The 17,635-nt window shown below is 32.1% G+C and overlaps 1 protein-coding gene across 1 annotated transcript in view; it reads left to right on the plus strand.

Annotated features, from left to right (window-relative positions):
- Positions 1–17,635, plus strand: part of LOC145318161 (neural cell adhesion molecule 2-like) — a 41,979-nt gene that overhangs the window by 3,599 nt on the left and 20,745 nt on the right. The window contains exons 6-22 of the mRNA XM_080159507.1: positions 42–103; positions 518–568; positions 2,587–2,649; positions 3,930–4,038; positions 6,299–6,396; positions 7,767–7,843; positions 8,115–8,189; positions 8,438–8,486; positions 8,911–9,006; positions 10,382–10,437; positions 10,843–10,917; positions 11,785–11,850; positions 12,637–12,730; positions 12,891–12,959; positions 13,514–13,572; positions 15,573–15,655; positions 17,502–17,593. Coding sequence (XP_080015633.1) covers positions 42–103; positions 518–568; positions 2,587–2,649; positions 3,930–4,038; positions 6,299–6,396; positions 7,767–7,843; positions 8,115–8,189; positions 8,438–8,486; positions 8,911–9,006; positions 10,382–10,437; positions 10,843–10,917; positions 11,785–11,850; positions 12,637–12,730; positions 12,891–12,959; positions 13,514–13,572; positions 15,573–15,655; positions 17,502–17,593 — 1,274 coding nt within the window. The remainder of the gene's footprint in view (positions 1–41; positions 104–517; positions 569–2,586; positions 2,650–3,929; positions 4,039–6,298; positions 6,397–7,766; positions 7,844–8,114; positions 8,190–8,437; positions 8,487–8,910; positions 9,007–10,381; positions 10,438–10,842; positions 10,918–11,784; positions 11,851–12,636; positions 12,731–12,890; positions 12,960–13,513; positions 13,573–15,572; positions 15,656–17,501; positions 17,594–17,635) is intronic.

Here is a 17,635-nt window from a genome sequence, read left to right on the forward strand (position 1 = left end):
TAAACCCCTACCACTTTATATAATAGGATATTATATTATAGATGTCGAGTAGATTATAGAAATTCGCCCACAAGAAATTTGAAGCTAAACCTTACAATAGTAGGTAATGTATCATTATTATTATGCAGTTACAAAATGAAACCAAAATATTATTTGTTATTAAATGTTCATTTGAATAAAAACAAAGTATCAAGAGTTAAGCTAAATATTTATCTTTATTATTAGAATTAGGAATAAATATAATGTTAATTTCATTTCCTAAATACTTCGTATTACTGCAGATAATTATAAGGGCTCGGCATCCGCGCCTTATCCTCAATATGCCTCAAATTTAAACCTGTTTGGATGATTTGAAATTTTTTTGAAACGATGGATTGACATATGTGGGTCAGGTTTAGACTTCCAGCTGATTTCTAAAATTGTAAAAGGTTGTTTTTCCTGATACTTACAGGCGGCTGAAGCACGGCTGTCCAGCCCTGATAATCATCCTTGTTTATTTGAATAAATAAATTTTCAGAGGAGCCGCACGCACCCCTAATTCTACATGAAGATACCACAGATGTTGCAGGTAAAAATTTGTGATAATTAAGTTTTAAGCCGTTTGAAAGATGAACGTAAACGGCCATAATACATAAAAAAGACCTAGATCGAAAACAATCCAAGCATCAATGAATGGGTTATGGTAGCCAGCCTAAAATAATTATGTGGTGTTGGAAGATTTTTTTACAAGAATAATTAATGTAATACTTATCTGACCATAGCTGATTCTGCGAAACTTATTTTTTAAAGAATCCACCTCAGGTCAAAACGAAGGATTAAGCAATCATTTATAAAGATTAGAAAAAAGGTGGCGGGAAATCAAAAAAAAAATAATAAATTGGATAAAACAAGAATGAATCAATTTCAAATATCTATTTAACTTAGAACAATTTTGTTTTACGTAGTTACGGAGTGAGTGAGGTTAAGCTTTATGGACGATCTTTGAGTTTCAAAAAATTACTTACAAACTTTAAACCTATTCTACTTAAAAGTTAATCATTAATGTTATACTTTTTAGTAGCGAAGCTACTCTATAATTAACTTTGTCCGTCAGTCCGTCCGTCCGTCAGTCCGTAACGCTATGGGGGAAATGGGATTTTCTCAGCTCCTATAAAAGATAGAATGCTGAAATTTTTTGACAACATTCCCATCATTAAGGAGCACAATTAAGTATAAAACATCGATGGCGGTAGGACCGCTTTTAGCAGGTTTTAGGCTATTTTTGTATTTTTCCCATTTTTTTCCATATCTTCAGTGTTTATGGTGCGATTTTTAAAATTTTTTCAGTTATAGATATCTAAATTAAATTTCCTGTCGTTTAAAAAAACATCTATGACGGTCAGACTGCCTTTAAGCAGGTTTTAGGCTATTTTTGTATTTTTCACATTTTTCTCCATATCTTTGGAGTTTATGGTCCGATTTCCAAATTTTTTTTAGTTATAGATATCAAAATTAAATTTCCTGTCCTTTAAAGAAAACAACTATGACGGTCAGACTGCCTTTCAGCAGGTTTTAGGCTATTTTTGTATTTTTCACATTTTACTCTATATCTTCGGTGTTTATGGTACGATTTCCAAAATTTTTTCAGTTATACATATCAAAATTAAATTTCCTGTTGTTTAAAGAAAACAACCATGGCGGGCAGACTTCCTTTTTGCAGGTTTTAGGCTATTCTAAAAATTTTTCATATCTTTGATGTATATAGTCCAATTTTCCAAATTTTTTTAATTTAAGGATTTAAAAATTAAATTTCCTGTCGTTTTAAGAAAACAAGCATGGCGGTCAGACTGCCTTTTAGCAGGTTTTTGCTATTTTTATATGTTTTACATATTTCCCCATATCTTTGGTGTTTTTGGTCCAATTTTAAAACTTTTTCTGTATCAAAATAATTTTTCCCATTATTATGAGCATCTTTTATGTAATTTACTTTGACCGTCATCATTAAACAAAATAAAACAAATAAATCAATTAATAAATACACTTTAAATCTACTTGTACGTATTACCATCCATGATTTTATTTTTTGTGCTTCGCTACTTATGGATGTTGTCATCCTTGTTTTAATACAAAGTAAAAACAACTATGAAATTGCATCCAACTTTTACCCCCGTAAACATTAACAATTCATTTAGCTTTGTCGATGAAATCAAATATAATAATATGTACCTACATTTAAATTTTTAAAAATTAATATATCTTATATCAACAACTAGCGGCTTCGCCCCTAGCCTCTAGGGGCTTTGCCCCAAGAGATGATAAAAAAAAGTTAAGATGAAATTCATAAAAAAAAAATAAGGAGGACCAAGGATATATCCTACAAAAAAAATAGGGGGGGTTTGGGGGTTAGGGGTGTCACACCCCCAAGAAAATAGCCTAAAACCACCACAGGACCAGTAGGTATATTCCCTGAAGAGTAGAATCCGATCGGTTCAGTGGTTACCGAGATCTTAAGCTTCAGACGGACGGACGGACGGACGGACGGACGGACAGACGGACGGACAGACATCATTCTACTTTGTATTATAGATAACTATTTGTTAATACTAGGAGCATATGCCGGACCATTCAATGAAGGAGAAGATCTTAAACTTATTTGTCAAGTCCATGGAGGTAATATTTTTTTTTCTCGTATTCATTCGAATCCGGTGGATAGGAACCGGTTCTCATCCATACGAAAAAACTATGTCTAGCATCGTATTATATCCAGCTTTCTACGAATATAGAAATGTACAATCATAAGATTAAAACCAGTTTTTTTAGCCGGTGCCTTCAACACCTCGGGGCTAAAAAAACTAGTTTTAATCTCATATTTGTACTTTCTATATCCGCGGAAAGCCGTTTATAATACGATGCGAGAAATAACTATAAATTTGTCACAATTTGTTAAAAAGGGTTCGTAAAAAGCGCGTCAGGGAAACTTTTTAGTAGCGAAGATGCTTTTTAAGTAACACTCTATTTATAATCTATATCCTTCTTTAATGTGAAATTCTCAGGAGGGGTTTATAAGGGGTGCATTTATTGCTTCGTTCTTGACTTGCATCGCTAATGAGAATATGACAAATCAAAGGTTTTAAATGTGAAGAACAATTCTACAGGCCTAAATTAACAATTCAAACTGTATCGTTCTCGTATTGACACACCCAAACTGTAAAATAAAGATTTATTTTTACATATTCTCCTCCTTTTATCAAACTGATTTACAATAGTTTTAGATTTGAAGAAAGTTGAAATGTTTGGTAAAGCTTGAATAAAAGTATCATAAATCCTGTCCTTTATCCTGATTTATCATTTAAAGTCAACCCTTCCCCGTCTTTCTTAGCAATACCCATTTCTCCCTCTCTCCCTATCTTCTCAAACTTTTTACCTTACACCCCTCCCCCCCCCCCCCCCCAACCCTCTGTTGTCACATCTTTCTCTTTTTGAGTATAGCGTAATCCATGAGATCAATGTAAATATAAATCTAAAACAATCCCATACAAACAATACTTCTTAAATTCAAACCATTCACTAAAAGTATAATATTTTTTAAACCATAACTTAATTGCTTTTGCTTTGCTGTATAGAGCATAGACACAATATAAATCAAACACCGTTCTTAAGTCAAACTGTAGTAAACTAGTATTTTTAGCTATATTTTTGTGAACAATGTACCAAAATGTTCATGCTCATATCATTATCATGTTAACTACAAAAATCAAATTATTGTTGGTTTCTAAATCAATATTACGTTTACACCAAACTAAAATTTTTTTAAAGATTTTAAAAACAGTTCATAGATCTTTTCCCTATAAAAAGTTGAAATCTTTAATGATGCACTACTTATGGGCATAATTTATTTACTTTTTAAAGTTTAATAATAGTAAATCTGTACCTAATTTTATTTTATATAGGTCGTCCGCCACCTTCAGTTTACTGGTATATTGGGGACGAGAATATTGACCAAACTTTCAGCAGAGTTGTAGAGAGAGATATTGTTGTCAATAGACTCAGGCTTACTAGGTAATATTATAAAGTTGTAGAGAGATATTGTTGTCAATAGGCTCAGGCTTACTAGGTAATATTATAGAGTTGTAGAGAGAGATATTGTTGTCAATAGGCTGAGGCTTACTAGGTAATATTATAGAGTTGTAGAGAGAGATATTGTTGTTAATAGGCTGAGGCTTACTAGGTAATATTATAGAGTTGTAGAGAGAGATATTGTTGTCAATAGGCTTAGGCTTACTTGGAAATACCATAGAGTTGTAGAGAGAAATATTGTTGTTAATAGGCTGAGGCTTACTAGCTAATACTATAGAGTTGTAGAGAGAGATATTGTTGTCAATAGGCTGAGGCTTACTAAGTAATATTATAGAGTTGTAGATAGAGATATTGTTGTCACTAGGCTTAGGCTTACTAGTTAATATTATAGAGTTGTAGAGAGAAATATTGTTGTATATAGGCTCAGGCTTACTTGGTAATATTATAGAGTTGTAGAGAGAGATATTGTTGTCAATAGACTTAGGCTTACTAGGTAATATTATAAAGTTGTAGAGAGAGATTGTTGTCAATAGGCTCAGGCTAACTAGGTAATATTATAGAGTTATAGAGAGAGATATTGTTGTTAATAGGCTCAGGCTTACTAGGTAATATTATAAAGTTGTAGAGAGAGATATTGTTGTCAATAGGCTGAGGCTTACTAGGTAATATTATAAAGTTGTAGAGAGAGATTGTTGTCAATAGGCTCAGGCTTAATAGGTAATATTATAGAGTTGTAGAGAGAGATTGTTGTTAATAGGCTCAGGCTTACTAGGTAATACCATAGAGTTGTAGAGAGAGATAGCGCTGTCAATAGGCTCAGGCTTACTAGGTAATATTATAGAGTTGTAGAGAGAGATATTGTTGTCAATATGCTCAGGCTTACTAGGTAATACCATAGAGTTGTAGAGAGAAATATTGTTGTTAATAGGCTTAGGCTTACTAGGTAATACCATAGAGTTGTAGAGAGAAATATTGTTGTTGATAGGCTGAGGCTTACTAGCTAATACTATAGAGTTGTAGAGAGAGATTGTTGTCAATAGGCTTAGGCTTACTAGGTAATATTATAGAGTTGTAGAGAGAGATTGTTGTTAATAGGCTCAGGCTTACTAGATAATACCATATAGTTGTAGAGAGAGATAGTGCTATCAATAGGCTCAGGCTAACTAGGTAATATTATAGAGTTATAGAGAGAGATATTGTTGTTAATAGGCTCAGGCTTACTAGGTAATATTATAGAGTTGTAGAGAGAGATATTGTTGTCAATAGGCTCAGGCTAACTAGGTAATATTATAGAGTTATAGAGAGAGATATTGTTGTTGATAGGCTCAGGCTTACTAGGTAATATTATAGAGTTGTAGAGAGAGATATTGTTGTTAATAGGCTCAGGCTTACTAGGTAATATTATAGAGTTGTAGAGAGTGATATTGTTGTCAATAGGCTCAGGCTAACTAGGTAATATTATAGAGTTATAGAGAGAGATATTGTTGTTAATAGGCTCAGGCTTACTAGGTAATATTATAGAGTTGTAGAGAGAATATTGTTGCCAATAGGCTCAGGCTTACTAGGTAATATTATAGAGTTGTAGAGAGAGATATTGTTGTCAATAGGCTCAGGCTAACTAGGTAATATTATAGAGTTATAGAGAGAGATATTGTTGTTAATAGGCTCAGGCTTACTAGGTAATATTATAGAGTTGTAGAGAGAATATTGTTGTCAATAGGCTCAGGCTTACTAGGTAATATTATAGAGTTGTAGAGAGAGATATTGTTGTCAATAGGCTCAGGCTTACTAGGTAATATTATAGAGTTGTAGAGAGAGATATTGTTGTCAATAGGCTCAGGCTAACTAGGTAATATTATAGAGTTATAGAGAGAGATATTGTTGTTAATAGGCTCAGGCTTACTAGGTAATATTATAGAGTTGTAGAGAGAGATATTGTTGTTAAAAAGCTCAGGCTTTCTAGGTATTATCATAGAGTTGAGGAGAGAGATATTGTTGTATAAAGGCTCAGGCTTACTAGGGTAATATTATAGAGTTGTATATATAAGGCTCAGAATTATATTTCTTTTGTAGATCTTTAGCTTTATATGAAAAAATCCTTAAGAATAATGATTTAAGTAAAATTTTATTTTTAACCATCTTAAAAAACGTATCAAGATAACAGCCATCCCTCACACACATATAAACCTTGGGGCGAAGCCATTTGTGCAACAAATTGAAATATAAAATTTACTAAATTCAGGTTAGATAGAGATAAAAATGGTAAGAAGCTGAGTTGTGTCACCATGAATAACAAAATAAATCAACCCAAGACAAGAACTGTTGTAATCAAAATGAATTGTGAGTTTAGTTTTCATTTTTGATAGCAAAGTTGCTCTATAGTTCTGTAATCTTCGACTGTAGCGTAATACGTAGCGCATCTGATCGTTGTCCAATTCGTAGCTTGTTCGAATCCCGGTCCAATACCACGACATTACTGAAGACGTTAAAATGGTTCTTAATGTTGCTCTGTTAAATTCGTGACATTAATAGAATAGGGGGGATGCCTTGGCCCGAAACAGGCACAGTTTGAACTTCTAGACATACGCCGTACAATCAAGTTTTGGCTTATCTGAAGGATTTTTGGCCGCGTAGTTATGCAATTTATTAGCAATACTTCAAAAAAAGCGTTGGAAGCTGGGTTATTCCTAGAATGCATTTTAATAATTTGTAATCTGTATATATGAGGTCGTCCTTGTTTGAATACTAACATTTCTCATGAATAGATGACAAATAATATAGAGAAAAATAGTTTTCTAAAACATAATTAAAACTTTAACTTTTTAGATAATTAATTCTTATATTACTAAGAGATAATAGTGTTTGAATATATATTCTAAAGGATTTTCCGGTAAAATCCTTTCTTAACAACGTAGAGCACTTCCCCACTCCATACTGCAATACTCTTTTGCTGCAAATACCTGAACCAAAACTAAATACCCCAAAAATGAGTAGTTTAAGCGCTGAAAAGTGTCATGTTTGACGTCATAAAAATACATCTAAATCCATCTCTTTTTTAGAGGTTTCCTTTCCAACTTCTCACCTCATTTCTTTATTTTTGACGTATTTTTATGTTCCGATTATTTGCGTTTCGAGAGACTGTTAATTTTTTTTTCTTTGAAAGGTAAGAGGGGTTATTACTTCTGATCTTTAAAAAAGAAGAATATGTCTGTTTTATAACATTTAAGAAGAGGAGTAGTTTAAGGTTTGGAGAGAGGAGAGAGAGAGGAGAGAGGGAGGAGAGGACGGGTGGTAAGAAGAGGGAATAATAATATTTCAAGAAAAGTATTTAGATATTAGGTTTCTTTATGAGATATGTGAGGCACACAAACAAATAAAAACTGGGATAAAAATTATTTTGGTGTTTATCGTCCGAATTTTGTGTGGTTTTAACTTGAGCACACGAGGCTATGACAGGCATGTGATATCAATAGTAGTAGTGGGGGAATGCCTTGGCAATGAAAAATGACGTAACTCATTACCACTTTCAGACAAAAGGTTTGTTGTCTGATATATGTTACTCACCCGAATTCTTTGGATAAAACAAGATATTCACTTATTAGTTTTACTTAGTTGTTGAACCTGACGCTGCAGTCAGCCTCGCCAGTACGAGCTAGTCTAAAATATGCATAGAAATACGGTTATTTGTACAAAAAAAAATATTAATTTAGTGAGACCACAACGAACTAAAATCTTGGACAAGAAAAAGTTTCTCATTGATGGACAACACACTGAGATTATATGTGAGGTAAAATCAATATTTGAAACATGGAAACCGAAGTAGCGGGATTCGCTGTATTTTCATAGTAGCTTTTCTAGCCCCTGTGGGGAAGGGGCTTTAACCCTGCTGGGCTTTAACCTAAAATAACCTATCAAACACTACAGTGAAAATACGACGAAACTGGCTACTTCGTTTTCTTTCCATGATACCAATATTTTTTATTTTTTAAAACTATGAAATATTTTTTTAAAGGGTTAAAAATGGAGATGTACTTTTGGTATTTATTATTAAATTGAAGGTGGTTGGAAGCGAGCCAGCAGCTAAGGTCCAATGGTTCATAGGTGATAAACCTGCTCAAAGCGATTTGGTTAAGGTGATCATATTTTTAAATAATTATAATTTCCGCACCTATGCTGCACTGTGTGTGTTTAAATGTAACAAAAAATCTTGAAGACTGATAAACTGCAATGGTTATCCTTTACAGTGAAGCCTCTCATGGATCCAGGAAGGGGGTTAAATCTACCCCACTTTTTCCCTTAGTGCCCCTAGAGACGTTTTATGATTTATCTTAACAAACAAATTTTTTTTGTATATTAAACATATTTTTCATTTTTTCAACAGAATAATCCAATGGAATCAGTAACTACAAGCATACTTACAATTAAACCAGGTAAAATTATTTTTAGATGTTTTTCATAACTTCTATGTTTCTTTTTAAGGTATTGATATAAAGAATAAAAAGAACATGAAAGTTTAAAACAATAATAATGTAGTATTTATTTGGAGAGAAGATATCAAAGAGATATCATGAGTAGAGACTATTAGTGAAGCTACTCTATAATTCCATTTGTCTGATCATCCGTCAGTCTGTAATGCTAAGGGGAAAATGTGATTTTTTGGCACCTAAGTAAAATAGATAACTGAATTTTTTCGTTAAGTGTTCTTGATTTTCTATGAGTTATTCCCTACTACTGTTTCTTTTTTACAACTCAACATCTTCTCTATAACTTATTTTGTCCATTGATCCATGATAAGCTTGTTATGGATTTTTTCATCCCTGTTAGATTCTTATTTTGATTAACTTTTGTGTTCAGATGTTAATATGGACGGAGAAAGAATTTCGTGTCGTGGGTTCAATCCTATGATCCCAAATAGTATGATTGAAGATAACTGGAGAATAGCTGTCATGTGTAAGTTTTATCTTAAATTGACGTTTGATATTAGTGTTGGTAGTTGGGAAAGGGGCGAAGCCACTCGTTAACAAAGAAACAAATGCTAAGTTGGCTTTTGCTGCTTTTCAAAATGCTGAAAAAACCCCAGTGTGGAAAAGCTTAGGTGGTGGTTTTGCTTGAAGTGCCTATTCGAGCACAGAACCCCCCCCCCTTATTTAGAAAATTTAAAAAAGGAGAGGGTATTTTTCGAGAATTAAGTATTTTTTAATTTTGCCGGGTTATTATAGGTTGTATCAGGTAAATTGTAGCCCAAAGGGTAAGACAATAGAAATCCCTTATTTCAATTTATTATATAAATAAAGAGGGGGGGGGGTCTTGCTAGGTACTTTGAGGGAAAGAACCTCGTATGTTTTAAAGAAGATAAGATTATTTGAGTGAGAGGAAAGGTAATCTCGTAAAAGACAACCTTATGGCTAATTGCTTCTTCACTCTTACAAACAATTTTAAAAGCGAAGCTTTTCTATAATTAGGGTAGGTCTGTCCGTACGTCCGTAACGGTAAACTCTTTTCGTTAATTTAGACATGTTATATGTGTCCCAACGATTTCAAACTTTGCATGATGATTTCTATAACAATTTGGTAAGATTTAGAAAGCATAACAACTCTATAAAGTCGGTACGTCCATTCAAAACATGCTGATTTTAAACTTTTTTGACAACTAAATTTTGTATGATATAATTATCTAATTCGTCTGATTTTGTAATAATGATATCTAGAATATAAAGGTACAATATTATAAGCGAGGCATGTCTATAATCAAATCCTAAAAATGAAAGTATTTTATTTTACTGTCTCCTGTATTTATGAAATTTAGCAAAAAAAATATGTACAATTTTGTTAAGACTTATAAAGTAATGTTTTGCTTAGTTCCGACACTCTACAAGAGTCTACAAGAGTTATTGTTCTTTTGACCTTACTTCTTATTTTAGAGCTTCGCTTTTATGGATTTTTTGTCACCCTTGTTTTTCTTAGATTGCCTTACAATATTTATTTTAATTATTCAACTAGGATAATAGTATCCATAAGTAATAACAAACTAACAATATTTAATTTAAATCACAATAAATACTAATATACTAAAAGTAGAAAAGAAAGCAAACAAAAAAACTATATTTGCGAACATATGTGTTGTAATCAGGGAGGAAAGGATAGATCAATAGAAAATAAAATAACTTTCTCTATCCCCTTAAACGAAAAACATTTTTAAATGTAAAATAAGTATAACAATCTTTCTTTTATTAATATATTGTAAATAAATTTATCTCGCAAAGATCTATCCCTCGATCATTTTGTGTGGTTGTATGTAATTAGTGGATGCACTATTATTTTTCAGATAAACCCAGATTAAACCTTTCCCTGGGGAGAAGTATTAATCCAAACCAAATAAAGGTCAGTGCTCAATTGTATGGTTACATGGTAGGGTTAGTAGCGCAACTACTTTATGTGTAAATATTTATGGTGTTATTCAGTCTGAAGTTACTCAAGCCAAAGAGCCTTGAACTGAACATAATATTGATTAAGCTAGGGGAAGCCATTATTTGAATGTTTTTTTTCTGGTTTGCTCTTCTCTATCTTTATCCTTTTGAGCAAAATCTTAATATGAATATTTCTAGTCTTGTTTTATAGAAAGGGTTAATCCTATTTCTTTTAATCACGTTTTTGTTCTAAAATTCTATAAAATAAAAGAAGAATACTAGATATAATTTTCCTTCACGGTTCAGAACCGGTCATCACCTAGCTGAACTGAATCCAACGTCAGAGCAAAGCTAGAAATGATTAAATTATAATGTTTAGGAAGGAGATGATATATATCTTGAATGTGACATTGTATCAAATCCTGCCGCCGCCAAGCTCTACTGGTATCACCAGGTAAACAAAATAATCACACAATTGTCTACACTTTTAAGTAAATTTGTTGAAAAACTGCTTGATACAGGATAATGTTTATGGACATACTTACATTTTTAGGACTTGATTATAGAGTAGCTTCGCTTCTACTATTGTTCTTTGTTGTCCCAGGAACCAATATACCAAAAATCAGTTCAAACGGATAACTAGATCACAAAAAGATTTGTTGTTAAAAAAGTAGAAAAATCAACATGTTTAAAATGGACGTACGGACATTCTGGTAATGATTATAGAGTTGCTACGCTTTCTAATTCGTACCTAACTACTACAGGAATCATCATGCAAAGTTTAACATGCCTAAATTAACAAATAAAAGCTATCTATCTCGGACGGACGGACGGACGTACGGACCGACCCTAATTATAGAAAAGCTTCGCTTTTAACAATCCTTATAAAAAGTAACATGATCTGTGTCTGTGTGTCTGTCTTTCCCTACGAATCTCGCTAACCGGTGATTTGATAGAGAAATCGCCTCAAAAAAATGACCCCCCATAGAAAACTTTTTTTTCACTTTTCTTTCTTCGACTTTCCCCTCCCCCCCCCCCCCCCCTCCTAAGGTGCCATTATAGAAGTGCCGCTAGTAACAAATATTGACTTAATATCATTGCAAAGTACCATACCAAAGTTAATAAAAAAAAAGTTACTTGCAATGTTAGAAAGAAAGTCGTTTAGAAATCTTAGGTAGGAGCAAGGTTTTTGCTGAATTTTTACTAAGACAGTTGATAAAGTAATATAGCCCCATAATTAGATTGAAGTCTTCCTTTAACATTATATAAAAAATACCTACAAACTGCAATATTAATTAATCAACTTTGTTTTTAAAACCAGGACCAACAACTTCACGAGAACAGCAGTGCTGGAATTATTCTCTCAAACCAATCCCTTGTTATTCAGGTGAAACTTTTATTTTCCATCTGGTTTTTATTTATTTTCAAATGTATTCATAATAATTGATTGTAAGCAGCTTAGAAAAATAAAAAATTTAAAGATTATGAGTAAAAGTAAAGCAGATAGGTAAAGTTTTCAAAGGCTTATTGAGTAAATTACTTTTGCCAATATCTTCCACGAATTACAGAACTTAGAAGACAATGACAAAACTAAAAGATAAAGAAAAAGTGTGTACCAAAGAATCTCGCTAACCTTTGAACCGATGTGGTTCTCCTGGATAATGTAGCTTTTGGTAGGTCCTGGGAATGTTTATAACTATTTTGAGGGAGTGTACTACCACAACCCCAAGAGAAATCGAACTTAAAAAAATCCCCCCCCCCCCTCCAAAATTTATTTTTACTTTTCTTTTAAAAACTAAAAATGAAAGTAAAGGATCGACTTCCCCATCCCCTAACCTCAAGTGCCCCAAGTTAGTAGTTAATGAAGTTGTTAATGTTAACAGCTTAATAGTTATTTCTCGTATCGTATTATAAACGGCTTTCCGCGGATATAGAATGTACAATTATAAGATTAAAACTAGTTTTTTAGCCCCGTGGTGCCGAAGGCACCGGCTAAAAAAACTAGTTTTAATCTTATGATTGTACATTTCTATATTCGTAGAAAACTGGATATAATACGATGCTAGACATAGTTTTTAAGTATGGATGAGAACCGGTTCCTATCCACCGGATTCGAATGAATACGAGAAAATATTTTATTATTATCTTTTTATTAATGTTTTTTTTAAATTAGGGCATAACTGAGACTGGAACTGGAAACTATACCTGTCGTGCACATAATTCTTTTGGAAACTCTACAAGCAACAATATCACAATACAAATCAAATGTAAGACTTTTGCAACAAAAATAAAACAATAATTCCTATAATAATTTGACATTCTAAGTAGATATTATTTTCATCAAATATTAGGTTTAGGAATTTATTCAAAATTTATGGGGTTGAATTTTAAAAGTATGATTGTTAAAACTGAATTAATTTTATCTAGATCGTCCTCAGTGTTTGACAGATAAAGATACAATCATTGCTGTAGATCCAGAAAAACAAGTTTATATAGGTAGATAATACAATAATACAAATTTTTAAAAGTATAATATTATTTTGATTGAAAAAATTATTGTGATTGGGTTAATTCAGGGGCCAATTTTGTACAGTACATATGTGTAATATGAGCTTTACAAATATTACTAAAGGGTTCATTCACTAAAATGTACAAAATAAAGAGATTTTAAACCAAATCCTAATATACAAAGTAGTAAGTATTTTTTTGTTTGTAGCGAAAGATCTCACTAACCGCTGACCCGATATAGTCCTTATTTCAGTGAAGCTTCGTATGTGTCTTTGGATGGTTTTAGGCTGTTTTATTTTCATACCTAAAAAGTCTGGGTACGGTTTTGGGCTATTTTATTTTTATACCTAAAAAGTTTGTGTATGGTTTTAGGTTTTTTTTCTGCCCTGTCTTATTTCTTTGATAGAGCCCCTAGATGCTAGTATTAATTAAACTACTATAAGAATAAAAATTTACTAAAAAATTATTTAGGGAAAGGAAATTTTGTAGAGTTATTGATTCATGATTGATAACTGTATATGAATGAATTATGATGTTTCTAGAGTGTAGATTTAAGAGTAATCCTGATATTCACAAAGCTATATGGGTATCTTCACTTGGGGTAAGTTTATTATTATTATTATGAATAAAACAAGGATGACAACATCCATAAAAGCGAAGCACTGAAACGGTAGGACAAACGGACATTAACATTTGTTTAGTGTCTGAACTGAATAATCAGAAAATAAAAGTATGAGAGTCAAAGCAAAATTGTAAGTAAATTTGTTGAAAAACTGCTTCATACAGGATAATGTTTATGGACATACTTACATTTTTAGGACTTGATTATAGAGTTGCTTCGCTTATAATATTGTAATTTGTTGTCCCAGGAATCAATATACCAAAAATCAGATCAAACAGATAATTAGATCACATAAAAATTTGTTGTTAAAAAAGTAGAAAATCAACATGTTAAAAATGGACGTACGGACATTCTGGTAATGATTATAGAGTTGCTACGCTTTCTAAATCGTACCTACCTACTACAGGAATCACCATGCAAAGTTTGAAATCGATGCCTAAACATGCCTAAATTAACGAATAAAAGCTATCTATCTCGGACGGACGGACGTACGGACCGACCCTAATTATAGAAAAGCTTCGCTTTTAAAAATATCTTGCCTCAAACTTTTGGGTATAGTCACTTTCGTAACATCGCACCTTATGGGGCGATTCTTCGTATTTTTCACAGTAGCTATTCTCCAATTTCTAGCCCCTGCGGGGGGCTCTAACCCTGCAGGGCCAATTACCTAACCATGTGGGGCAATCACCTAACCCAATATAACCTAATCTAACCTAAAATAACCTATAAAAAGCCATTTTAAAAAGTCAAAGAAAACAATTAAGTTTTAAGCAAAGTTCCTCATTTATACAGTAAATTTTAGTTTTACTTCTAAAAATTGTTTTATTTAGATGTCTTTGTTGCTTAATAGTAAGTCGAATATTTAAATAAAACCTTAGACTTTTCTCTTTAATAAAAACTAAAATATTAAATATTGGGTAAGAAAGAAACACAATAGAGTGGAATAAATTACAAAAACTGCCTTTTCATCTTTTAATTGAATAATTCAACAATACCACGAAAAAAAACTAACCTAGGGGCAAAAAATTATACAGCAGAATTGGAATCAATTTAGAAATAGAAAATGTAAAATATTTCTTTTTGATTTTAGCTTGAGACACAGTCTTTATAGTTTCTCCTAATTTTGCAAATATGATGTGTTTGTTGGTGTGAATTTATTACCGCATATTTTACTAGAAGCTTCAGTTCAGTAAAAAGACACAATATCAATTAAATAAGAGGGGATGTTTCAGAGGAAGTGGTTTAGCGAATCAAAGAAAAAGACTGTTTGTAATTTAATAATAACTAGCGGCTACACCCCCCTCAAGGCCTCTAGGGGTACTTGAGAAATGGGGAGTTAAATACGATTGCCAAATTTTTTAAAGAAAAGTAAAAAAAATTTTGGGGGTGGATTTTTTTGGGGTGGGTTTAATTTTTTTCTAGGGGTGATTTCTCTTGGAAGGCTGGTGGTACCCTCCCCCAAAATATTTATAAAAAAAACTTCTTTTAACCTATGAGAAGGTACTCTGTAAAGGAGAACCATATTGGTTCAGCGGTTAGCGAGATCCTATGTTTTAAACAGACTGACAAACAGACGGATAGACATCCTGTTACTTTATATGATTTACAGGTATGATGATTTTAAAAAGTGCTATATTTTGCGGAATTGATGTCGCGCCGTGTTTGTCTATCAGCAGTGTGCATTCTGTCTTTCTTGCATTCTACGTTTTAATAAGAAAAATAAATTTTAAAAGTTAATTTTTGTGACAACGAGGAAAAAATATAAAAGTAAAGCGCACAATGTGCTATATTTATATTAGACAAACAAATCTAATAATCAAAAAATAGAAATTTTTAGAAGAAAAAAAATTATTTTGCCTTATATTTTTTTGCAATTTTAAAATCCGATTATTTCATTTACATGCAACTTTTCTTAAAATATTCCTTAAAAAGTAAATTCTGAATGTTAAATTTGCCCGCCATCATTTGTGATTGATCAGGATGGAAGACAAGAGCAAAGAATCGGCGGAGAAATGTACACAATCAACAGGGGTATATCTACTCTCAGATATGTACACCCCAGGTAAATATAAAGAAATATTCATAATAAACAGGGGTATATCTACTCTCAGATATGTACACCCCAGGTAAATATATAGAAAAATTCATAATAAACAGGGGTATATCTACTCTCAGATATGTACACCCCAGGTAAATATAAAGAAATATTCATAATAAACAGGGGTATATCTACTCTCAGATATGTACACCCCAGGTAAATATATAGAAATATTCATAATAAACAGGGGTATATCTACTCTCAGATATGTACACCCCAGGTAAATATAAAGAAATATTCATAATAAACAGGGGTATATCTACTCTCAGATATGTACACCCCAGGTAAATATATAGAAATATTCATAATAAACAGGGGTATATCTACTCTCAGATATGTTGTACACCCCAGGTAAATATAAAGAAATATTCATAATAAACAGGGGTATATCTACTCTCAGATATGTACACCCCAGGTAAATATGTAGAAATATTCATAATAAACAGGGGTATATCTACTCTCAGATATGTTGTACACCCCAGGTAAATATAAAGAAATATTCATAATAAACAGGGGTATATCTACTCTCAGATATGTACACCCCAGGTAAATATATAGAAATATTCATAATAAATAGGGGTATATCTACTCTCAGATATGTACACCCCAGGTAAATATAAAGAAGTAATCATAATAAACAGGGGTATATGCACTCTCAGATATGTACACCCCAGGTAAATATAAAAGAATATTCATAATAAACAGGGGTATATCTACTCTCAGATATGTACACCCCAGGTAAATATATAGAAATATTCATAATAAACAGGGGTATATCTACTCTCAGATATGTTGTACACCCCAGGTAAATATAAAGAAATATTCATAATAAACAGGGGTATATCTACTCTCAGATATGTACACCCCAGGTAAATATATAGAAATATTCATAATAAACAGGGGTATATCTACTCTCAGATATGTTGTACACCCCAGGTAAATATAAAGAAATATTCATAATAAACAGGGGTATATCTACTCTCAGATATGTACACCCCAGGTAAATATATAGAAATATTCATAATAAACAGGGGTATATCTACTCTCAGATATGTTGTACACCCCAGGTAAATATAAAGAAATATTCATAATAAACAGGGGTATATCTACTCTCAGATATGTACACCCCAGGTAAATATATAGAAATATTCATAATAAATAGGGGTATATCTACTCTCAGATATGTACACCCCAGGTAAATATAAAGAAGTATTCATAATAAACAGGGGTATATGTACTCTCAGATATGTACACCCCAGGTAAATATAAAAAAATATTCATAATAAACAGGGGTATATCTACTCTCAGATATGTACACCCCAGGTAAATATATAGAAATATTCATAATAAACAGGGGTATATCTACTCTCAGATATGTTGTACACCCCAGGTAAATATAAAGAAATATTCATAATAAACAGGGGTATATCTACTCTCAGATATGTACACCCCAGGTAAATATATAGAAATATTCATAATAAACAGGGGTATATCTACTCTCAGATATGTTGTACACCCCAGGTAAATATAAAGAAATATTCATAATAAACAGGGGTATATCTACTCTCAGATATGTACACCCCAGGTAAATATATAGAAATATTCATAATAAATAGGGGTATATCTACTCTCATATTTGTACACCCCAGTTAAATATAAAGAAATATTCATGATAAACAGGGGTATATCTACTCTCAGATATGTACATATATAAATATATAAAAATATTAAATTATATGTTGAGTTGCCTGTAAGAAGAATATTTAAGGGCCGAATATATCACCAATTGACAACAACTTATTTTGTTAAGGGGACTTCGAGAATCCACCCGCATAATGTGTTATGGGATAAATGACATGGGAACCCAGCGCAAGCCTTGTGTATTTATCATTGAGCCCGCAGGTAATCAAATTGGAAAATATTCTGCATTAAATAAAAAAATAA

The sequence above is a fragment of the Acartia tonsa genome, chromosome 4 (assembly GCF_053477335.1).
Source record: "Acartia tonsa isolate MP-2025a chromosome 4, ASM5347733v1, whole genome shotgun sequence".
Classification (NCBI taxonomy): Eukaryota; Metazoa; Arthropoda; class Copepoda; order Calanoida; family Acartiidae; genus Acartia; species Acartia tonsa.